The following is a 24,929-nucleotide window of genomic DNA, read 5'->3' on the forward strand; positions in this document are numbered from 1 at the left end:
TTTTTTACAGTGCACACGCTCATAGGCAAGGTACAATACAGTCTGTACAAACAATGCAGAACAGAAGTAAAGATTCTAGCTATCCACTGTCCTGCTGCAGATAAGCATGCACATTATGTACCTGTACAGCTTTTGAAACCATTATGGGGAAAAAAATAAATTCCATAGCTAATATCAAGCAACTCAGTAACAAAATTAACAGACTAAGATTTACACTCTTACCTCTGTATCTGAAAGTCGCTGCTGTACATGTTTTGTTCTGTTAATAAGCTGTTCTTCCATTTCAATATCACTGCCTCCACTCTGATGGGTGTCACTGTTGTCACTACTCTGAGGGCTAGCTGCTGGTGACCCTAATTCAAAATGACATTTCCCAGTCACTTTGTGCTATATATTAATTGGAATGTAACAGCATTACATACATCTGCCTCATAAATCTGACTTGTTACATGAATCTGCTCAACAGCATTCTAACTGAACAGTTGAACAAGGGACGCAACTCAAACAACCCAAATACTTCAAAACTAAAAATTCTTTTAATACTGTTCATTGTACAATAAAATTTGTGTTCTGATGTCTCTTTGTGCCAATATCTAACACAGATATATTGATTGGCTAGGTTCTATAATAAATATAATTTTCATTTAACTTTCATAAAAAGCTCAACTCTCATAAATAAGCTCAATAGGAGCTAGCAATGTGTGCCTGCAGCCCAGAAAGTCAACCACATCCTGGGCTGCATCAAAAGAAGCATGGCCAGCAGGCTGAGGGAGGTGATTCTCCCCCTCTGCTCTTGTGAGACCCCACCTGAGTTCTGCATTTAGCTCTGGGGCAGAGGTTTGAAATTAGATGATCTTTAAGGTCCCTTCCAACCCAACCCATTCTGTGATTCTATGAAAATATAATTTCAAACTTGTACTAGTTTTTTCTCTATAAAAATATTATAATACCAAACATATCAGATTGTGGTGTACTTCTAAAACTATACTTACAAGGTGAAGGGGCTGCTCTTCTGAGCTCTTCTTCTTCTGAAGGAAAAAAGCAGGATGGAAAAACAGGTGACTAAAAATCTTTTTGCCAGCATATAGTTGTCCGTGATTCATAAAAATCAGCAGTAAGAAAAGGAAGGGGAACTACAGTATAATGGCTTGGCAGCACCTTTAGTAATGACCATGGGGAAATACACAGTTAAGTCAAAAACAAAACAGAAATAGCATGTAATACCATAAACAGGGTAAAAATCAGGTAAAATTTTGTAAGATATTATGTATCTATAAAATTATAGATGTTCATCAGAACAGAAATAGTTAACTAATCAGTAATAGACCATCCTTTGAATTAAAGTAAAAACAAAAAAAATATATACTAATTTATACAAAGAGAACTGTTCTGAAACATAAGGCTTTCCAAACTCATTCAAGTTTTAGCGTTTTCATCCTTAGGCTGCTTTATTTCACGTTCTGTTTGAAAAATATGCCAGCATGACACCCTTCATTTAAAAATGAAGTATTTTTAAATATTTCAAGTAAAAGGTTCTATACAGTCTTATTGTCCAAAGTCAACAAGGAGACTATGAAAATTAAAAATTTAGCTACCATATTAATTGGAAAAAATACGTACCTTTTTTGTTTCCCATTGGTAGATTAGTACTGAGTAAAGATGCAAAAGAGCTTTGTTTTGACAGCTGAGCCTTAGCTGCTAGTGCATTATTCCACAGTGCTTTTATAAGCATTGATGCCAAATACAATGTCTGTGAACAAAACCAGATAACAGTGCCATGAAGAAGCAGTAGGTATGCAGTTTGGTATGCAAATGTACACTGCTAATATTTCTGTGTGCCAATAATACAGTTCATCAAAATAAATGCATCAAAATAAACAAATGCACAAAATGAAGAAATATTGTGTGGAACACTTACTAACTTCAGAAATAATATTAAAATACTCTAATGGTGGTTATTCAGTTCTCCAAAGCCTCAGAAGCAGACTGTAATTCCAAAGCCAGAATGGCCTACTTGAAGAAACATTACAATTTTACTCATGTATGTTCCTCTCTTATGCATTAGTGAATACTACTTGCATGCAGTCCTTTAGAAAGGCAAACATGTAACAATGAATATACTAAAATAATTTCTTGCAGTGATTTTGTTCATCTTTACCTGTTCAGTGTGAGCACTTGGATGAAGAGTTGAAACTAGGTTAAGAAGATGCCTAAGCGGGACAGGGTCCAAGTTTTTGATCAAAGAAGGAAATAAATCGTGGATGTAACGACTGCAATGCTTCAGCTACAAAGTACAAACAAACAGAAAATAACAAGAACAGTAAAATAGTTAGTTATAACAGTTCCCTTGATAAAAAGATGGATAAAATTGCAGCAATTATGCATCATCTTTCCACAAAATATGAGGAAACATTTGTCCAATAATTCTAAACTACATCAGATTTGCAATTTTGATTCAACTGAATTTTTACATTCAAAAGCTGGTGAAGTTTAGTAAAGTCATGTTACAACTACCACATATTTTCTTTAGTTCCAGTTCTAGGAGATTTGGTGAAAATAACCGAAGTTAAGTTTGCATTTTAATGTAAATAAAACACCTTGAATATTACAAAAGTTTAGATATCTACTTCAATCCAGAGAAGACAATTTTTTTGCCAAAAAGCTAGCTAAAAAAATGAAAAAAATATATTTAAGGCCTTCTTTTATTCTAAAGATGTCACCCTTTTAAACAACATTAGAGGTTTAGACCCTTTACAGGAAGTAATCTGGATGTACTTAATTCTTGTATCGAACATGTATTTTGAAAATATCCATACATTAAAATAAGCATGCAAACTGTAAAAGAAATATCACATTTGACAATTATATTAAGTTCTGAAAATAGTATAGAAGAGAAAAATTTAGAGCTCTAACACTAGTGTGAATTACTGTAGTGTGAGAACATCAACGAAGATAAATGATCACTTTAAAAATATAACTGAAGTAATTATTAATCTGATACAGAAAATACTTGGCGCCTGTCAGAGTGAATGCTATTAAAATGAGCATTTACTAACGTTCCTGCCGCATTTTATAATGACAATGGACTACAAAGTTTTCAGTATGTTTACAGTAGTATTTAAATGAAACAAATTAGAGACAAACACCATTGAACACAGGAAAAATAAAACCTTTCAAACTGTAATTTGTTTAAAAGTCTGTTACCTACATCTATTTAAAAAGATCAATTTTATTTCGCTGACCTTCATTTTGAGTATAATTTTCCTGAAAAACTGACATTGAAACCTTGAGGTTTCTTTCTTTTCCAATGTGGGCCTGTTTCTGTTTTGTTTGTTTGTTTTTAATGCATGATAAAGGCAGAATGAAACCATGGAACACATTTCCACATCAGGAAATCAAAATATCTACTGTATTCAAATCTTCTGAAGAAAAAAAAAATACATAATCTAAAATAAACAGTGTCACAAATACACATTCAAATTAGTAAACAAATATATTTTTCTGAAGGAAAAAAGCCTATCAGAGTTTCCAGGTTTACCATGTGAAAAATAAAATCTTCGTGCATTCTGTAGATGTCACCACCAGCACTGAAGCACAACTATGAACTTCACTGCTGTAATTTTCACTACCTTGTTCCCACCAACACTAACCGAAGTGGAATCTACACTACATAGGAGCAAAGCAATTTACCACAACAGTAAAAAAAATTACATCTACCTTAGAATCTCCATCCCTATTCCTAGTGAAAATACCACGTCTGCAATGAACAACTTCATTTGTTATATGCATAGAAGTAGCTTAGGAGAATTTTGCAACTAATGAAACAATTTAATTGTGTCAATTACTAAGATCAAAATTTGGTGAGCTAAACACTAAGACAAACACAGAGTAAAATGCAAGAAACTCAACTTTATGAATGTAAAACAAAATTAACTTGCCATTTTCTGAGTTGTTTTGTACCACTCCTGCAATTTTATTTAAAAAATACAGTATATACCTGTGCTGCAGCCCAAATACAGTCTATATGTTGAGTACTGAGTCTCCCTTCAGCTGCGAGAAAATTCAGAATCACTTGGCACTGTTTGATGATCTGCAAAGTATTGAGGAAAGATTTACTAGAACAAGAAGTTACTCCTCCATGTTGATAGTAAAAATAATAGGAATAATTTTATACAAACCTCAATATGTAAATTTGGTCCAAAAATGTGCTCAACTACATTGTTGCTGATAAGCCAGTCTGCAAGCTCTTTTGCAATTGACCTAAAGATGAAAAAGGAGTGGAAATATATGTAAAATTGTATTTCTATAACGCATATACAGTACTTTTCCCTAGTACAGCATGTATTTCAGATTAATTCAAATTAATATCTGTAATTGTGGTAAACATACTCAGAAACTTTTTGGAACACAAAGCATTCAGTCATTTAAATATTCTCTGTATTTTTTTGTTCAAATGGAAGACAAATGCCAAACATCAGTTCCCACTTATCCCTCTGGATTGTTAGCAAACATGTAAACAACAATACTACGATTGTTTTTTTTTAAATTGAATACAGTTCAACAGACCACCTGCAGACCACTTTCAGAGACCTCAGAGGTAAGATTTGATAAACACTGCTATTTGACCTGAGTTTATCATGAAATCGCAAAACAACTATTGAGTTTGCAAATGTAGCAAAAGCTGAGAGTGATGGAAATGATTTTATAAGAAAAGCACTTGAATATTTTTAATTCTCTTGAGTAAGTAACAATTCATATAGTTTTAGAAACTTATGTGTTACTTGCTCATACTCACTCACACGTAGTGTACAGATACTTCAAAATTTTAATTTTGTTTCAGCCACAGCAGTAAGGGAAGTTCACCTACTGCCAAATCCATAACCAAACATTCAAACAGAGCAGGACAAGGAAGCTGAATTTTCCAAAATAAAAGTTGAACTTCCAGAAATAGCTGCCCTGTCTGGAAACTAGTGCATAAGCTCCATTTTATTCCTTCCTTTCAAGCGAACGTTTGTTTATCCAGATTTTGGCACCAGAAGCAATTAGAGGACATTTCAGTATTTAAAGCACAGCCTCTAGTTTAAATGGCCCTGGAATAAAAGTGCTCTGTTTCACAAGGAGGAGAGGAGGGGAGGGAGGGGGTGTTTTAGAGGACTACAGGAAGAATATTTTTACCACAACTATCTGTGCAGCATTTATGGTCACTTTTATAGTCAGGATTGCCAGTCTTTATTATCCACAATAAGACAACAGGATTCTTTAGGTAAAAAGGGATTGCCTTTGTAAGTTAACCAAACAGAATTCACTTTTTTGGGGCACAATGCCAGTTCTACAGTTCTTTTAAATTGCATGATCACTGTGGATGAACTCAAGAGCAAAATTCCTATTACTCAACACCATTCCTATACTGTCTGCTTCTATTCTGATTCCAGGACATGGGGAATCAAATGTTCTTATTCAAAAAAAGTAATGTCTCCAACAGTTAAGAAGTAACTGGTTTGCAAGACCTAACGATTTACCAACAGTATCATTTATGACTTGATAATAAGTAAGTTCTCATACTGTAAAGTCAGCATGGGTATCTGCTCAAAAAGGATGAAAAGGGTAAGCCAGGTCTGTTCCACGAAATCAAGATCTATTTCACTTCCTACAGCCTCATTTCAAAAAAAAAAAAAAGGGGGGGGGGGAACAAATAACTACTACCCCCAGCACTTCAAAGACACCCACTCCAAACCAAACTTTGGAGTATACATTTACATACTCATTCAGAACTTGGATTTCTAACAAAATTTGAAGAAACACATTTTCACGTGGGTGTAGAGATCTTGCAGATTTTACAGCTGAAGTTGTTATTCATTTGAATATATACTACCAGTCTCCTTTAGACACCAAAATGGCTTTAAACAATGCTCTTATCCATCTGCCTCCATGCAGAAATTACCACAGTGGCACTGCCCCTGTAGGGAGTTTTTCAGACTGCTGGTAGACTTTGTATCAATTGCAAGGTTGGGATAACAGAGTGCTCACAGATAGATTTATTTACAAGAAGTGAGCAACCAGTTTAATTTCTTTGTGAAAGAAAATGCTCTTTCCTCTGTTTCATATACAGTTTTTCATGGTAGCAGAGCCAACCACCATAAGGATTACATTACCTTCTGGGAAGTAATAAACCTGTAGTGTATAAGCAGTCATAAAGAGCTGTGACGGAATCCAACATCAAATATTACAATTTGTCTTAAATTACAATTTCCTAACCCATAGTCCTGAAAGCTGAATTGAGCTTGCAAAAACATTCCCTCACTTACAGCCCGTTTGCCCCCAGCTCATTCTTCTTGCTTGACATCGCTTTCCCCTGCTGTGGGCAGAAGGGCTCCTGTAGCCAGAAAGCATCCGAGTTTACATTTTGCTCATAGAAAAGGTACAGATCTGGCCACATGACTGAGCATACACCCCCCTGGATGCAGGAGACCTGAATGGAGGCATTTCTGGATATGTGAAAAAAGTCATCTCCATAAGAGGCAACAATGTTAACACCAGTCATAAGCCAATTTAAGTCTTAATTTTGTTCCAGGACTGCTTGGTTTCTACTTGGATCTGAATTTTCCAACCTGTATCTTTGAGAACTGATCCTACATAAACACTTCTAGATTCAGCACACATTGCCAATATGAAAGGACACACTGCTCTGGGTCTATTTAAGCTGAATACTCCTGCTAGTGGCATAATGTCCATTAGACGTTGTATCCAGAGTTGTATGTTGCATTTTGGCTACTCCAAAAGAAAGAATAAAAACTTTCATGCAGAGTGAGCTCCTACATATTTTATTACATGCATATGACAATTCTTTATCTCTAATTTGCAACATTTTTTCTTTTGAGAAATAATGGATTATTCATTTGAAGGAGTACCTTTTTTTTTAACACGTCTTCTCAAAGGTAGAAAATTTCCTTATTTTACTAGTGAGCTAGACTGTGCTAAAATGACATCTCAGATTTCTGAAAGTAAACATCAATTTGATATAGATTTATTGAGGATGACCAAGAACAAGAGGATCCTTGTGAAAGACAGAATGCAGCTTTTGTGTTTCCCTGCAAGAATTGTTCCTACAAGAAAGTTTTGCTGAAGGCACACCAATCACTAAATATACTGGGTTTTTGAATGACAAAGCTACTACCAGCACTAACTATTTTGTTCTCTGCTATACTGAGAAATACATTCATGAAAACAGAATCAAGGATTTACCAAGAAAAGCTCATTTCAGTGTAAATGTATGTCAGACTTCCTGAACACTTCCTTTTCAGGAACGGTTTTTTTATCTAGTAGTTTTCCTCAATATGTTTCCTCACCTTCAAACAGAGTGAACATCTCAACTCACAAGCAGCTTCAGAACTTCACACAAACAAAAAAAAGCAGGGCAACCCAGAACTACTTTTTACGACAAGAATTAAAGCATAATCTCCTGTATTGGTCAACATGGTTTCATTTCAGTTTTCAGCTATGTTAAAATTCCTTTCATGTAAGTCTGTATTCCTGTATTCTTCAAAATTCAGAAATACTTTTCAGAGTGATTTGCAAATTATTGTATGACTATTACTATACAGTAACTCTATGAGTCAGGCAACTTAGCAGGAACTAAATTTTCAGTAAAAAGATGCTCAAATTTTCTTCTAAAAAAGTTCTTGAAAAGTTTTTAGAAAAATTTTCCTCTTCATACAAAGGTAAACAGTGAAAGACACACATTATAATCACAGTATAGATATACTTTTCCCTCTAAAATGGAAGTAGCAGAACAAAGAATTGTTCTACAGGTAATATATCTAAGCCCTAGAGACCTTAACAGTGAGAACATTCACCTTGGTGATAACATGTATCAGCTATTTTTCATGGATTTAGTAACTGGGATAGCAAAAGAAAAATGAAAGGACTGGATACCCCCTCTGAGTGTGTGTTGTTGGGAAGGGGAGAAGGGGAGAATGAAAAAGTGAAGGTAGCAGCCACTCCAGTTTAATTGTCTCTAAATGCTTTTCATGCTGGAAATCTACACAACTTATTAGGGTAGATGGTCTCCAGACTTCATTAATTTCTCCCTATGCTTTTAATAGAATTCATAGTCAATTCATGTCTTTCAAAACTACCTGGTTTAGATCCAATAAATTAAACTTAAGCATTTTTGACGTTAGTTTCCCCAGGCATTCCATGAGACTTTGGGAGAGGAAGCAATGTAATTTCTGATATAACTGGATGTTTGTGAACTGCATTTATGAAAGGTGAGTATTAGAGCTTGAATTCCATTCATTACTGTAAATAAAACTATCCAGAAGGAAACTACAGTGCGCACATTTTCCTGGTAGCTCAAAGAATGCCTCCCTAAAGGAGGATTGGGATAAAGTCCTAGAAACATTTTAATCTAAGGCTGTGTTGCAATACTTGGTAGCCACATGATCACCCAGATCCAGGAAACAATCCCACAGCAAAATAACCCCCCAAAATAAAACCTTTTTTGTCCAGCTAGTCAATTCCCAGCAGAATTCACCATGAAGCTACAAAAACACACTAGTTCTGTACTGGATGAAAAGCAACAGTAAGTCATTAATGTCACTGAATAAAGTAATGTAAAACCTTAAACAAAACATGCAGCAATAAGAACGAGCACCTTGCAAAGGACGAACACTAACATTTCTTGACTAAGTCGTTGAAATAGCATCTACAACAATAACTACACATGGGAAGCACTGATCTTAATTATATAGGATCACAAATACAAAGAGGATAACACACACCTTCCAAAAAACATTCATACACGTAGTTTTGTTTACCATCCTGTACTTTCCTATTTGACACTCCACAGGCTCCAAAAACAACAATCAGACAACATCTTGCATATTTGTTAAACTACTACGTGTGCCACTAGATAGCTGTAAGCCACTAGAAATAAACATTAGTGTTTCTAAAAGTATTTTTTCTTAATTAGTGTTTCAAAAAATACTGCACTTTTTTCAGAGAAAATCTGAGAAGGTCCCTGGAATGTGGAAATAGAGGGAGGTGAAGGGATGTTTAAATCATGTTGCCATAAATTCAGTTGGTGAGCCTAGGCAAAATATGAGAAAGCAAGACTTAACACGAGCTAAGAAAACAGTGGTGAAGGGGAAAAAAAAAAAAGAAAAAACCCAAAAAATTCGCAGTTTAATATCTCAATATATGAGGAAAGAGAGGGAAGAGAAAGAAGAAAGCCTAGATCTTTTTGTTCACAGGTGAAAGGAATTTTGGACACCTGAAATTACTCTGTAGAAAGCTTTTAAGTGAGGGCAGTCAGGTTTTCAAATGAGGAGGGAGGTTATCTCAGCATCAACCTGAATCCTGGAACTCAAATACTTGGCTGCCTGCCAAGTGCAACGCAAAACAAAATCTCTCTTTATACCTGTTATTTTCATAGACCGGCAGTCTCCTCATTAAAGAAAAAAGAATATTTCTTCTTCTTATGGTCTAAATAGCACAAAAAATCTTTCCGTCTATGAAAAGAATGATCATTTTTCACTAACTGACATTGGGAAAATAGTTTTAGGAATCACTGTTCAAAGACCTGAAGACTCCTCCGTTCAATCTCATTATTTTTAGCTTCAGTAGATTTCATACTCTTCAGTACCTTAGATAGTGCTCTGATGCCAAACTTAAGAGCCAGGAACAGCTAAATTAAAGGTATCTCTCTGTGTGATATTACAAAGTTGAGACCTAAGACACTGCGCATAACTGGACAATATGCCTACTAAGTCAGCACAAACCCTCAGCCCTGCAGAAGACGGTCAAGTAAACTAAATCAAGACATGCAAATACCTACAGCTAGAGAACAGATTTCCCTATCTTAGCTTTCTGCTGCTTTCAAGTGAAAGTTGTGAAATCCAATGATTTTCCTAGACAGAAAATGCTTTAGCTGCCTTTCCACAGAAAAATTTGCAACCCATGCAGATAAAAGTGGGAAGCTACTGTTGCAAAACATTTTCTAAAAAATTCTGATGATATTTCTAAACAAAAGGGAAGAGCTAGAACTAACTCATAGCTCTTTTAGAAAAAATACAAAAAGATACCTCCCGCAAACCCACCTTATCAAGATACAGAAGCAGAAATCCCAAAGGTTGACAGTTCCAAATGCATCTGGAAAAGTCAAAACACATAATGGGGATGACCAGACATAATGGAAAACATCTTCCTTTGACAAACCTGCAGAGGCTACAAAGGTACAAAATAAATCTTAGACTTCCTTTCTCCTTTGACCAAGTAAAAAAAAAAAAAAAAAAAAAAGGAATGAAAAGCTTTCCTTTTGCTGCTCATTCAATCACTGCCAGCTCTGTAAGTGCTTTCTGATCCAAAAATTTCTCATGAAGAGAGTCTCTAATGAGAAGGAAGCTTTGTACTGCAGTTTGTTCAAACCGCAGAAGTAAGACGTTCCCCATCCTTCTGCACCAGCCTTTTTTGATTATTTGGCCAGCAAAATACCAGGATAAGTGATTGCAAAAGACACGTGAAGACAAGCAGCAACACTTGATATTGATTTGTTACCAACTTTTCAGGTAAAACATCAGAATGACTGGAATTCAGATTTAAAAAATCGCATGCTACAAAAGTGCAAAAGAAGGTCTTCTGTTCGTGATGCATTCCTTTCAAATGACAGGCTGTTTACAGATGCCCTTGCCAAGAAAGTAATATCTCAAATGAGAACTTGACAATTTCCTTCAGCTTTAAGATAACTCTGATCTTTTTGCATAGTACATCTGCTCTTCTACAGGGAAATTAAAGCACGTTGTTAGTGTTTTCCTTGTTAGTGTTCCGTAAGTAGTTACTACTTGTTAAAAACAATTTCATTCACACTGTACTTCAGAAGATAAACTAACCAAGAATCACCCCAGTTTCAGATTTTCAACATAAAGGAAGGATGGGAAAAAATGGATAAAACTGAGACTTGGCTGTCCCACTGTAACAATACACCACAACTGGCAGTACAATACTGAAAATACCCCAGCTAACCAAGTCACCTCACATATTCAATGTAGTTCTTAAAATGCTCATTTTGCGTAGCCTAAAAGCTAGGTATACTCCTCTAATATTTAATTCTACCGCTACACAACTAGTGGCTTTGGAAAAAAACCCACACCTCTCAGGGCACAAATAACAATCTTTGTTAGTAATGCAAATCTTTGGAAGTGTACATGAGCTTAATGAAATTACGTTCAGGTCTCACCAGATCATAATAAGATATTTCCATCATACTTGCAGAGAATTCTTTGTTTCTTTTTGTTTTTCTGACCCTATGTATCAAAATTAACTTTTAAATAAATGGATAGCATGGACTCATGCTCACCTATTGACTTAATGACAAATGACATGAAAAAAATTGATTTCAAGCAGTTATTTGTTTTGTATTCTCAACGTATTTTCATACTTTTATGGAAGCAAAAATGTCCTACGTTCTGATTCTTTATTTTAAAAATATCAACCTATTACCACTTTAAACATTCAAGTTGCTATTCACATGAGATCTACAGCATTGTGGTCTTGACTGCTGCTATATTTGAACAAGCAGGTGTTAAAGAAACCATCTATAGTAGAACTACCCACATAAAAAGGAAGCCAACTGCTGCTGTAACAGGAGAATGTGTCTCCAGTGAGACAGATAATGCGCATGGATATAACTGCCAAGATAAACATAAACAGTATATCACAAATAAAATCCTAGGTATCCTTTAGATAATTTGCCTATTATTTCAAAAGAAAGGTTATTTCAACTTCCTAAAGACATAACTTTGTCTAAATCCTAAGCAGTTCTAACATTAATTTTAGAGTTGTTACAAAAATAATACATTTCCTCATTGGAATACAATCCCACACATGAAACTTCACAGAGATTTATAGGAGTCTTCTTTAGAATTGTTAAACACACCTGAATTACAAAAACACGGATTTTGAAGAAAAACAACAAACAGTTCTAAAAGCACAGCCTCAGAGAATTCATGGAAAACTAATAACAGGGATAGGTGCCAGTGATGGCCAAACAAGCGTTATTTAACTAAATAATTAGGAGCATTGTGATGATGGCAAAAATACTACTTGCATATGAGTTAGCTAGTTCTTATTTATACATGATAACTGTTGTGTTTATTATTTCATAATCTAAAGGTTACTTTATCTCTTATCTTTTAAAAAACAGTAAAAAAATCCAGAAACATTTAGAAATATTTTGAAGTTACCATTTAAAACCATTTATTACACCCTGATTAGAATATTTCTGATAACACCCCAGATTATCACTACTCCCCACTGGCTGAAATCCATAACAATACAGAAGAACCACAATCAGACAGAGCACTTAAAGTATTCATAATAATGTTCCTACTTACGTTTCTGTGTCTGAAACTAACGACTCATTATTACACACATCATTGAAGGTATGAAGTTGATTCTATAGTCAGAAAAAGGAAGAAAAAAATTAAAATTTTATCTAAATGTTTTTCGAGGTAGTTGTCTTAATAAATAATATTAGTGACAGTAAACATTTTTTCTAATACTTTCAATGTTTTTAAATACAACTCTTTGACAAAAATTGAAACAACAGGCATTCTAGTAGGCAAGAAGGATTTTTTTGTTTGTTTTTTAAATCAACCTTTCTTTCATTAAACCAATTAAATGATGTTAGGAAAGTCTGCCCTCTACAGAAATCAAAGCAAGGCATTTAGCAGTAACTCTACACACAGGTTTTTATGAGACATGGAACTCACACTCTGGAAAGTAATGAGTGAGGTTGAGTCCCCCATTATTGTACTGTAAAGCTTACTACAACAGCGAAGATTTCAATACTGATAATGTGACGAAAGCAAGCCTACAAAATTGGAGAGTGAAAATTACAAAAGACTGTATATATAATGAAACTTTTTTCACTATGTCACAAAGAAATGAAAAGCCTGTTAAAGGATTACATCTTACACACTAATCATCCCATGTTTACACAACACCTTAGTAATTCATGAACCCCAGATTTTTGTGGTTGTATACTAATTGCAATTTTGTTTAGGTTGCCAAAATTCCTTGTTAATATCCTTGAAAGTTCAAAATTTTGAAAAGCTGTAGCTGATAGGGGTTGTGTTTTTTCCGGGGGGGGGGGGGGAGGGAGTGTTGGCTGGTTGGTTGGTTGGTTGGTTTTTGTTAAATTCAGTGCCTTATTCTATTTACACGAAAGAAACTTTATTTACTATGTTAGTGTATGAACTCCATGCTTTGGAAATCCACGTGACTTAAACATATCATTAGCATTAATAATAATTATTAATCTCACTGTCAGCTATTTCAATCTTCTACTACTGTTAACTAAAACAGATTCAAATAATATGAGACAGAATAGCTGGTGGGGATTGCATCACCATTTATAAAATAATTAAAAAAAAAAAAAAACAACAAAGTTGTCTTTAAAAGTGAGAGATGTTTATCATCATTTGAAACTTAGGTCAAGGCAGCATGAGAAATTTGGACTGTTACAATACCTGAAGGTTATGATGGAGGAGAGTGAGAGTAAACTAGGAGTACTGGGAATTTTAAAATAAAAGCTACACGCAAATTTTATTCACGTTTTGTTGAAACTACAGGATCTAAATTTTAAAAAACATTAAAAAATCTGTTATGCGCCTTTAAACATTTAGAATTTCTCTAGTATTTAGAAAGGCTATCCATATGCACTTCCTCTGGAGATGTGCTCTCAAAAAAGACCATGAAACTGTTATAACTCTCTACTATGCAACTTGACACAATTGGCTGAAATCACAATGGTTTTCTTCCACATCTGTAAGCCTAAGGGGTCTTTATAGAAAATACTAATTTCAACCCTCAGAACCAACTTTTCAGATACATAGATGACTGTTTCCAATTCTTTATATGTATATGATATTTTTAAACATTTAAAATTACATAATGAAACTTATTGGTCATCTTGTCATCAAAAACATTAAAGACACAGGAATGAAGTTTTTGAAATTCAAATTAAAGTTGTTGCATAACTTCTTCAAAGAAGTTATTTATTTGTTTCTTTCTTGAAACAACTCAAGTTCACATGCTCTACAATTCTGGTGAATTAATCTCCTTCAGACTGTACAGAAAGATTTATTTGTGCCTAACCTCAACAATTTTAAAGTGAAAAAATGTTTTTGAAGAAGTAAAATTGAAAATGAATTAAAATTAGTGAGACACGAGAGCCTGATTACACCATTACTATAGATAAGTTATTAATAGATATTTTCAAATGAAATACATTTAGGAGTGGAAAAATATGTGAACAGAACTTAATGAACAAATTGTTATGGCTGATTAGAATTGGGTCAAATAAAGAAGTGAAAGGTCACTGGTATTTCTGAAGACTCACGCCGCATCTGAAAATGTTTTCAAAGGTATCAAGAACCGAAAGAGTATCAAAGTATGTCCATTATCGATTTTAAATCTATGGTCATGTGTTGATCCAAACTTCCAATACAAAATCCTTATCCAAGAGAATTTTGATGAAAGCTTTTCTTTTCATATTTGCAGGTTCAAATAATTTATACAACTAGTCTTAGATTACTGGCACAACAGTACAATACAAAGTACATGTGGAATAGTGCCACACCACCTTAGCCTCACTCACCTCCAAACCTTTTTTTTGACTTCATTTGGTTACTATGAAATGCCAAAGAGAGTAACATACTCTTACAACTCTGCACGATATATGAAAGATTGCAAGAAAACAAAGAGGCCTCTGCCCGGACACTCCTTAATCTAACACAAACGTGTTAGTTACAAAGTACAACAGAGGAATGAAGTTTTCAGCAAAGAACAAAAAGGAATCTCCCTAGCTACTCTTGTCTCAAGACCCAGGCATCAAAAGAAATTACACTTTCTACATAGGAAATCAACGCAGGAAGAATAAACACGCAGTGTGCAAGTTTGTACTGAATTTACTCTGGGAAAACCCTACAATGTTACCTTTGTATTTTCACTAATTCACAGAAATAAAAATGTGTTGAACACCTGGAAAAGGAAGGATGCCCAGATCAGTTGTGAGAATTCATTTTCACATATTTAAGTTCATCTGTAACTGGAAGGACATGAAAAAAAAAAAAAAAAGAGTCCTATCTGTGATGCAATAGTAAAGAGAGAAGAGGGTATTTTGGAACTGAACCACCTCAACTGATGGATGACTGGGTGATGAAACCGAAAAGAACCAAGTTAACAACAAAAATAAAACTCCAGGTATATCTTAGTTTACACTTTGCTGTAGTTTTCTGTAGCTATTTCCAACTTGATATTCAACCAGTCAAGCTTCCACTTTGCTAAAATTAAACTACATGTGTCTGTCTTCAACCTTGTTTTGTAAATAAGAACTTAAGTCAGATGATATGACACATTATGTATACACTACTCCCTCAAGAGAGGCAAGTCTATATTTGGCGGTAAGCAAATATAATCCCTGTATGCCATACAGCACGTATTCTGTGAGTCTCAAGAGGTTCTACAAAACTGAAAGGTTTAATTTTAGGACTGGTCATGTTAGCTGTTAGGCAGGAAAAAAAAAATCTCTTGGCAGACACAAATCAACACCTCCATGTTAGAACACATGTATCTGTTTAGATTCGTTTATGGTTTTGGTCAAAAATTTCCCTCTCCATAATAATGGCAAAAGTATCTTTATCTTGCAAAAGGAATAATTAGGCATGCCACAGAACTTATTTGACCAGCTCTGTATTAGTCTTGATCCTGTGAGTGAAGTTAGAAATATGTATCCGAGTCAACTTTCCGTATGAATAACGAGAAGACAATTCTTCTTTGAAATAAAATGTATATTTGAAAGTTCACACTTTTGAATATTTTGCATAAAATTGTGCTGAAAGTTTTCTTTGAATCTTCACATCTATTTGAGAAGTGAAGTGACAAATTGCTTCAAGGCTAAATTCTCAATTTTAGGCAAATGGAAGTCCAAGAAAGGAAAATATTTTTCAGTTGCAGTTATCTTGGTTCTAAAGTCTTAAATACATAACAGGAGGCTGAAATTGCGCTGACTGAGAAGAACACTTCAATGAAATTACTTTGACAAATTCTTGCCATCAAAGACATGAACAGAAAAAAAATCAGAAAAGTAGTCATGAACGTACATCAGTAATAGAGAAGGTTGTCTGAAAATACTAACTAAACTGACCTACATTACATATTTGTAGGCAGATCCTTGCTTACAAAGAGGACGCAAAACTTCAGAAATGAAGCAGTCAAAATTTCTGTAAATTTTGGTTCAAATTTCACTCTCAAAGTTGCACAGATCTGGCAATTAAAATAGTTCCAGGCAAAGCAACAAAATAGAGCGAAATTCAGAAGCCAAACAAGAAAAAGTAAATGATGCTTCCAAAGACATCTTCCTGAGATCTTTAAAAAGAGAACCAAAAAAGAGAAATTTTTTATTTGAATGAGAAAGAATAATGAAGTGTCTCAAGAGTTCCAGAGAAGTTTTAGAGACTATTCATATAAAAAAATCGGTAACTTATTAACAATCAATATTCCAAATTGATTTTTTTGTGTGTGTGTGTGTGTGTGTGTGGTTTTTGTTTCTTTGTTTTTACAAGCTGAAATCTATTTGCTTTAATCTAAAACTGTTCTAGAATATTGCTTTTGGTAATACATACCTGTTATTAAAAATCTCACTTTTACATTATATATCATAATATTTATAAATTGCAATATGTCAAAGTGTAACAATTTAAAATTATGCTATTTCACACTCCCCTAAAAGACCTATATGTATGAAAAATAAACAAACTGATACATTCTCATTTTCAGACCTTCTTTTGGTAAGGATATACAAAAATGATACAGTGGCAGTTGAAGGACAACTGTACAAAACTGAAGTAAAGTACTTAGAGAAATAAACATCTAATGTAATTGGAACTATGCAAACATTGGAAAATTTACTTTTAAATCAATGATACTCAAAATTATATTTTCCAAAATTGCACAAAATTTTTTAAAAAAAAAGATCAAGAGGAGAGGAAGGAGGGATTACTTCTATGTCCAACCAATGGACATATTTTAAAAATATATCTACCACATATTATGAGAGATCTGTAATTGTATAAATAATAAAGGACATTATTATGTCCTTAAATTTCTTAAATTTCTCTGTAGCTTGCTTTAGCACCTCCACTGGACAAACTGCATTACGTTTTCATTTGAATAAATACGAAACTGAATGGACAATGGATTCAGATAACTTAACTTGTATTTACTGACACTCAGTGATGAAGAGAATCACTGTGTGATACTATGTAATCTGTTAGAACAGAGATGATTAAATGTGCTCAGAAAAGACTACAAAACTTAAGAAGTACATGTTTATTCATTCTAGTATAGTTTGTTCCTATTCATCATTTTGTGCATTAAGGCAGACATGACAATATGACCCATAAATCTTAAATACAAGAGTGTCAGCAAAACACAAAATTGAAAAGGCTCAGGTTAATAAAAAAAAGTTTAAAAGTTCACTTCTGTCCCTGTGTGACTATAATGCGTATGTAGGAAACAATGACAGACAAAGGATGCCCAATGTACCTTGACTGGTGCCATTTGGAGCATTTCCATGGGAAAGAGAAGAGTGGGGTTTCTGGTTTTAATCTATTTCTATTTAATACTATTTGCATTTACCTGTTCAATTCCATCTTCTGCTAATTGATGCAGAAATGCACTCTCTCAAGAAACAGACTATACTAAACAAACAGGAAAAAGAGGTACGTACAATTTGGAGAAGTGGCTACACTACAGTCAAGACACCGTAAAGGTAACAATCAAAACAGACTGAAAGCCTTTGTAAGCAACAAATATAGCCATGTCAAGGGACTTAATTTCACATACCTGTTGCAAAACATGGTTATAATACAGTTTTGTTTAGAATGGTAAATTGTTCCGGAAATGTGTTATAGGTCTAGATACTGCAGAACATAGACATGTCTTAGTTATATCTCTCAGTGCACCTTATATTCAGAACCATAACTGTAATTTCCTAAGATTGCATATATGAGGATTCTCTTGTTTTCACACGTTAAAAAAGCCCCCCAAATAAGTCAGTAACATAAAACACAACAGAAACATTATTTTTCTAAATATTTGTATTTTTAAAAAGTTCTTACTGTTATTTGACTCAGCCCAGCCAATCGCATTGTTAGAGTTGGAGACATAAAGTATTTAAATGCAAGATCAAGACTTTCTTTATCAAAACACAAGGCTGTATCCAATGGTTCTTTAACTGTGCTCCACATTAAATCTGCCATGTTCCGGGCTGCACTCTGTCTCAACTCCTGGTCTGACAGTTTACATAAATACCTGGAATAAATTACAAATGGAAGAAAAGAAAGAGTATGATTCAAACTAGAACAATCCTAGAACACCATCTTGATTATAGCAAATACGTATTTCCAACAGCTGTAAAAGTAATGAGTTAAAGTATCACTATCAATAATATATCAGAAGTTGACAACAATGAAAAAAACCACCGGGGAAGAACAGAATTATGTAAAATACATTAAAAAGGAAATACATTTCTGACTTTAATCCTCTCCAAATTTCTTTGTTGCAAAAACAGATACCCACAAAATGACATGAATCCCACACAGTTCTTTGGAAATGCAGATTGGAAGCCTTCAGTATTTTGAAGTGTCGGCTACATCCAACCTAGATTTAACTACGCAGAAATGTGTTAAAAATCCATTTGTTTGACAGCCTAAGTCTGGATCTATCCTTGGAGACTGGACAAATACATGCAAGAATCTTTTAAAATATAAAAGAGATATTAAACTACACTTAACTAGATTTATACACCATTCCTTTGCATTTGCATTGTATAAACATTAGTAAATTAAGGAAAAAAAAAATACAGGCCCTGATTCTTATTTAGATTGAGGCCTTTTTTCACAGCTCTTGTGTAGTGGCCTTAAAATAAACACACTTCAATGATACTTAACATTGTCAAACATAACAAAGAGACTTCAGCGCAAATAATCAGACTGTGGATCTATGACAGGAATCACTGAGAAGTAACAGAAGGACAAGAGAAGGACCACTGGGAGCCATCGTAACCAGATTCCTCACTGTTATTAATTGTAATATTTCTTTTCTTATGCTGAGCACTGGAAATCAGATAATGGCAAGGAAGTAATGCTTCTGCGCTATGATTTCTAAACAAAAGAAAAAGTGGCAATGAAAAGGCATAACTCATTTGAAAAAGTTCAGCAGCAAACCCAACCTAGTCACCTATTTCTAATCTACAGACAGGTGAGAGGATTAGAAAGACTGATGAAAAAATTCATTGGTCTGTGTTACCAAATGTAATCGTCTCAACTATCAGTAACCATGGACCGTCTTTTATCTCCACATTTTTACATGCAAACTATAATCAGTCCTGGCTCCCAAACCTTTTCAATCATAATTTAAGCTGTGGGGGAAGAAATGCCTTTTTCCAAGATGGGAAATGCCATCTTTCTGAGGAAGCACGTCAAACTTGACCCTACCTCAAAGTGAAACTGCAACTGAAGGAAAGTCCATGTATGACCAAAGCCTTTATTTCTGGTTAAATACTGGCACAGGCTTCCTAGAGAAGTGGTTGATGTCCCATGCCTGTCAGTGTTCAAGAGACATTTGGACGATGTCCTCAATAACAGGCTTTAACTTCTGGTTAGCCCTGAAGCGGTCAGGCAGTTGGACTAGATGATTTTTGAAGGTCTCTTCCAACTGAACTAGTCTATTCAATTTTATTCTAGAATGCACATTAAGTCATACTTGATTGTTTTGTCAAGATTTCAAAAGATCTTGAAGATGTTAAAAGAAATTAACAAATTCTCACTTTACATATAACAGATAAAGAGTGCATGTGTGTAACAGGCAGGAATGGGCATGGATCAATTTACACAGAAAGAAGGATGCTTTTGAGGCTTCATTGCATTTCACTAACAAGGCTATCACCTGAAACCTTGCTTACACTAGAAAGTTTGGTGAAGCAACTATGCTGATATGGTTAATGTAACAAAAGTTTCTGATTATCATGCAACAGTATCAATGTAAGCCCACTTTTATTCATAAAACTTAAACTGCAGGAATATTTTTAAGGTTCTTTTAACTTATTTACTGTATTTAGTCTAAGCTTACATCAGACCTGCGTCGTGTTTTCTGTACTATATAATTGAGATAGAATTTTTAAAAATCCCACTTTTATAACTTAAAGTACAGTGTAGGTGCATTTTCAGAGCTACAGAAGTACTCCAACAGTACAATCTGCTTTGCCCAGTGTCTAGAGAAAGCTACAGAGAAAGAGCACTTTTTGTTTGTTAATTTGCACCCTTTCTAAGCTTTTTTAATGTAACTAGGTTATTCTAAGAGTTAAGCACGGTATAGATGTAGAATCACAGAATGGCTGAGGTTGGAAGGGACCTCTGGAGGTTACCTGGTCCAACCCCCTTCTCAACCAGGGCCACATCCAGATGGCTTTTGAAGATACCATACTTGCCTTTACAAGTATAAATGGATCTACATTAGAAAATTTATTGGCACTATTATGCTGGTCATAAATTAAATATGATCATGTTTTTATTACCAGGATTAAATCTGCTGAAACTTCCAAAGTATGCTAAGCCTGATTTTGGTTACGGAAGGATACAGTGGCCCAAGCCTGTTTCTATCAGTAAACTGGGTCCATTTTATGCTTTTACCGGTATAACTTAATTTTTAACAAAAATGAAATCTTTAGCTAGCACTGGCAAATAATACACATTTTTCCTTACACTGACTAGCTGTAAATTTGCTGCACTGCTTTCCACAAGAACAGTGTCACTGGAGCAAGACAAAAGGTCTGGTCAGCCCAAAATAGACTCTCTAAAAGCAGATGAAAGATTTATCCCGTATGTTAAAAGAAAAAAAAAAGAAACTATGTACTACTGTGAATTCATTTATCTCTTCCTTTTATACTTTTGGCTTTCTCATTAACCTGTGGCCGTTAGTTTCACAATTGCGTTTGCATGAAAAACAAACTTCTGTTAAGCCTGCAACCTGATGATTGCAGTGGATGTTCTCCTCTTTTTATTTTTGAACAACTGTATAATCATTCCCTATTACCTTCATATTGTTGTCTTCATATCACTCATATAACAGCCATTCTTGTCAAAAAAAACCACAAAAACTACACTGCCTCTTAATAACGGTTTTTGTCTACCTGGTTTGTAACCCTTCTATCACCTCAGCAGTTGTTGTTACCTTTGTGAAATGGAATTAACAGAACATACGCATATATACATTAATTTTTAGAAGTTTTAGTCTGCTGAAACTATTTAAAGTTGCTGTATTTGGGGATAGAGTTCAGTTTTAAATGTGCATTTCCATTTTTATGTGACGCTTACAATCATGTCCCATGCGTCAGGACTTTAAGCTACTCAGCTGTGAAATAATCTTTTTTCCCATAGTATGACTCCTTTGGACCACAGCTACAAAAAGGTTATCAAGCCAAATGAGTCAGGGCTCTTCAGCAATACCAAGAATTAACTTAAGTGCCTAGCTATTGTCTCCTGACTGAAAACTTCAGGCTTATTACAAGAGTTTTTCATGACATTTAGTAGCAAAGAGTAGTCTTGGGTACTTCCATAAAATTCAAATTCTTAAGAAAAATATTTCTACGCAGTAATTTGAATTCCTTCAGCTCCATTCTGTCTCACTGTATTGCACAGAAAGCACTGTGGATCAACAATTCCGTTTGGAGCTTCCACTTCCTCTGCATACACCAGCACTGTGCTTGTGCCCTGTTCTGAGACTAAAAGGCTAACACTGGAGAAACTGCCACATGCAATTTCCTCTCAATGTGTTTTAGCACAGAACGTCCCATTTCCTCCTAACTGGGGCAGAGACACAAACCCTTTGTAAACAAAATCTCTCAAGATCAGTCTGAAAAAGGGACAGACGAAGAAGGAAGAGGAGGAAAAGGGGTTAGAACTAAATAAGATATTGATCAGTACTATTGCTACACATAGCTCTCTCAGATTTTACCAGAGGAACATTTAGTAGGTGATACCACCTGTGAAGTCAAAGAAAGAGGAGTTCTAGGTCCTTCCTTTCATACTATCCAAGACTTTCTAGTGGTTTATAGAAGCACTTACAATAGCAGGCATACAAGTTTATCTCTTACTTCTCATAAAAATGGACTTCACTGATAGCCTATTTCCTTCTCAAGGGCACAACTACCCATGAGATCCCATGTTTCAATCAAGTTTGCTGCTGTAAAAAACGTCCTCAAAATGACACTGTTCATAGCTACTGCTATCGTGAAGCATCCAATATCTGGGATTTGTAGAACATCTCCCACCTCCGATCCTGAGGTGAAGTCAGCTGGAATCAACTATCTGTAAGTCTTGTCTTTCTTTTTATCACAAATAATATGATAATTTTATCATGAGAGTTTTGCAATTTGAAATGAAGAACTGTAAGTTATTGTGATCAATAAAAGCTTCCTTCTGACGAGGTCAGAAATACTTTGCTTCCTTATTGAAAGATGTCCTTTTTAACTTACATCTTTTATTTCTTTCCTAAACTACTCAAAAGCATGGGGTTTTCAGAGTCAGGATATAAATACTATTGCTCTATTCTAATTAATAGTATTTAATAGACTTAGTTTTAATAGGAGCAATAACAACTTTGTTAGTCCAGTAATTTGGACTAACAAAGCTTATATCCTTTAGATGAAACTTCTCATAAAGGCACCTACCATGTGGCCATTATCAACTACAAAGGGTAGATTTCAGTCAAGAGAAACATCTGTGCATACACGGTAAACTGCATTTCTAGATGAGGGGTTTCCAACATGCAGACAACAGGCCATTTCCAACCAACACAAGGACCATGACTTAATGTGTATTTGATGTAATCATCTTCTTATGAAGGTTCTAGCAGGAACCCATCTCTTTCAGATACTTTGAGTAACAGCTGACAACAATAACATCATCACTGACCACACATCCACCTCACTCCAGCATGGCGAAAGATGCCTCTGCAGCACTGTTGTCCCATTTGTCGCCTGCCCTGGGAGGAGGGTCACACAGTGGGGTCCAGAGCACACAGGAGGCCCACCCCAAAGTGCGAGCAGTTAATTAGAACCCCAAGGGCTCATTCTAGACTAAACCCTTCTCCAAGCTCTCTCAATGACTTTGCAGAGCAGCAGAAGCTAATGCAGAACTTGTTTTAAAAGTGCTGTTTTGCTGTGCCCAGGGTTATGTTTGCTTTCAGATACGAAAGTAGAAGGCAGAGGGAGACCTGGAGACCCAATGAGGTGAGATCTGTAAGCTTGACAACCAAATGAGGTGATCTGTATAAGCCATCTTTTGCTGAAAGCATCTATGTTAACTTCTGCCCCTGTAGAGGTATAGCAGTAAGGATTTTGTTACGTGGCCTCCCAGCTTCATGTCTCACTCTGTAAGTGCATCTTCACAAAGTTTTGGACTTCATAATGTTGAGAAGTCCCAGATCTCCTATCAGCATTCAGTTGTAAAAAATGAAAACCGAGAGAACATCCTTCTCTAAACTGCTGGTGGTTTTGATAGGTGTGTCCTGTATCAATGTTATCTTTCTGATGGACACAAATGCATTGGTAATAACATCAGACATCAATTTATGACAATAAAGTGCTGACAAAGCACATTTTAAACTAGATGCAAATATTTCACTAGTTAAAGAGATGAGGAAAATGGAAGAATAAAGCGTTTTAATTCAAGTGACCCTAATTACATCTACAGTTACAAAATAGAACACGGTTAAAGTATGATGCCAAGCAAGGGAGAATTAACAGCAATATCTGCAGGGTGTTTTGTTCTGTCTCACTCAAGGTCCTTCTTACCAGTCTATCTCTAATTGTTGATCCTTCAATGCTCTGTTTATTTTCCATACACTGCAAGAAGACAGTTAAGGCTCACAAACCAAATTCCCAAGTACATCAACAACTATGGGTGGAATATGTACTGGGACAAGCACTTGAAGATCCCCTGTTTGCCCTTCTGTGGCTATTTTCCACACTGTTTCATGATTAATAATTACTTTTATAGGACTTCAAAGATAACACATCAGCATTAAAGGAGTGTGCACAGCTGGACTGTAACTCAAGAGTGATATATTTTAATAAAAGATCAGAATACTCTCCTGTCTGCTGATATAATTTTGGTAGAAACCATGTTACACCAGGATAGGCCTGTAGCCAAGCGAATAATTTCTACACTGTTAAACTTATTTACAATTAAAACCAGAACATTTTAAAGTATGAAACATAGTTCTGAGCCTCACTGTTAGATGTATGTTTTTGTTGCCAATGTAATTATTATTTTTTAAGTGCGCTTTCACACTGGTACAATTAAGACAATGTAATCTGTAAGGGCACATTTACTGATAACAGGGAAGTAAACTATGACCAGTTCAAGCACGTTTCTAATAGTACAGATACAGGAAACCCAAAGCCTTGGAGAAGTTGTGGGCACATGCAAGAGCAGTGGCTTTTTATATTGTCTGCACCAGAAAAAAATAAGTTTGGGCTACTAGCAGTGACCAGCCCCCCCCCCCCCACCTCCAGGCAAACACACATACACCAGATAATTTCATCAGCAACTCATTAGATTTTTTTCTATTGTCCTAAGAAAGACAATAAAAATAAACTGCTTGTATAATTAAATATCTTTATAAGTACTTTAATTTTAAAGTGTTCATGATAGGCAGCTTATAAAGAAAATCATTGAGACTGGATATATTTAGATACACAAAAGTGCGAGTAGACTTTTGATCACACTTCAGTTCATGCCAGCTGGAAATACAGAACACAAAAATGCAAAGCAGCGTTAAAACTCGGTAGATGAAATTTCAGTGAC

At 35.0% G+C, this 24,929-nt stretch overlaps 1 protein-coding gene across 5 annotated transcripts in view; it reads right to left on the minus strand.

The window, feature by feature from the left end:
- The window catches only part of USP34 (ubiquitin specific peptidase 34), a 129,956-nt gene that overhangs the window by 72,517 nt on the left and 32,510 nt on the right, over window positions 1–24,929 (minus strand). For all 5 annotated transcript variants that reach the window (XM_083829696.1, XM_083829697.1, XM_083829698.1 and 2 more), the window contains exons 7-14: window positions 18,180–18,372; window positions 12,390–12,451; window positions 4,179–4,260; window positions 3,998–4,090; window positions 2,159–2,284; window positions 1,621–1,750; window positions 993–1,028; window positions 223–353 (exon numbers count right to left, since the gene is read on the minus strand). In XM_083829696.1, coding sequence (XP_083685822.1) covers window positions 223–353; window positions 993–1,028; window positions 1,621–1,750; window positions 2,159–2,284; window positions 3,998–4,090; window positions 4,179–4,260; window positions 12,390–12,451; window positions 18,180–18,372 — 853 coding nt within the window. The remainder of the gene's footprint in view (window positions 1–222; window positions 354–992; window positions 1,029–1,620; window positions 1,751–2,158; window positions 2,285–3,997; window positions 4,091–4,178; window positions 4,261–12,389; window positions 12,452–18,179; window positions 18,373–24,929) is intronic.

The sequence above is a fragment of the Anser anser genome, assembly GCF_964211835.1.
Source record: "Anser anser genome assembly, chromosome: 3".
In the NCBI taxonomy this organism is placed as follows: domain Eukaryota; kingdom Metazoa; phylum Chordata; class Aves; order Anseriformes; family Anatidae; genus Anser; species Anser anser.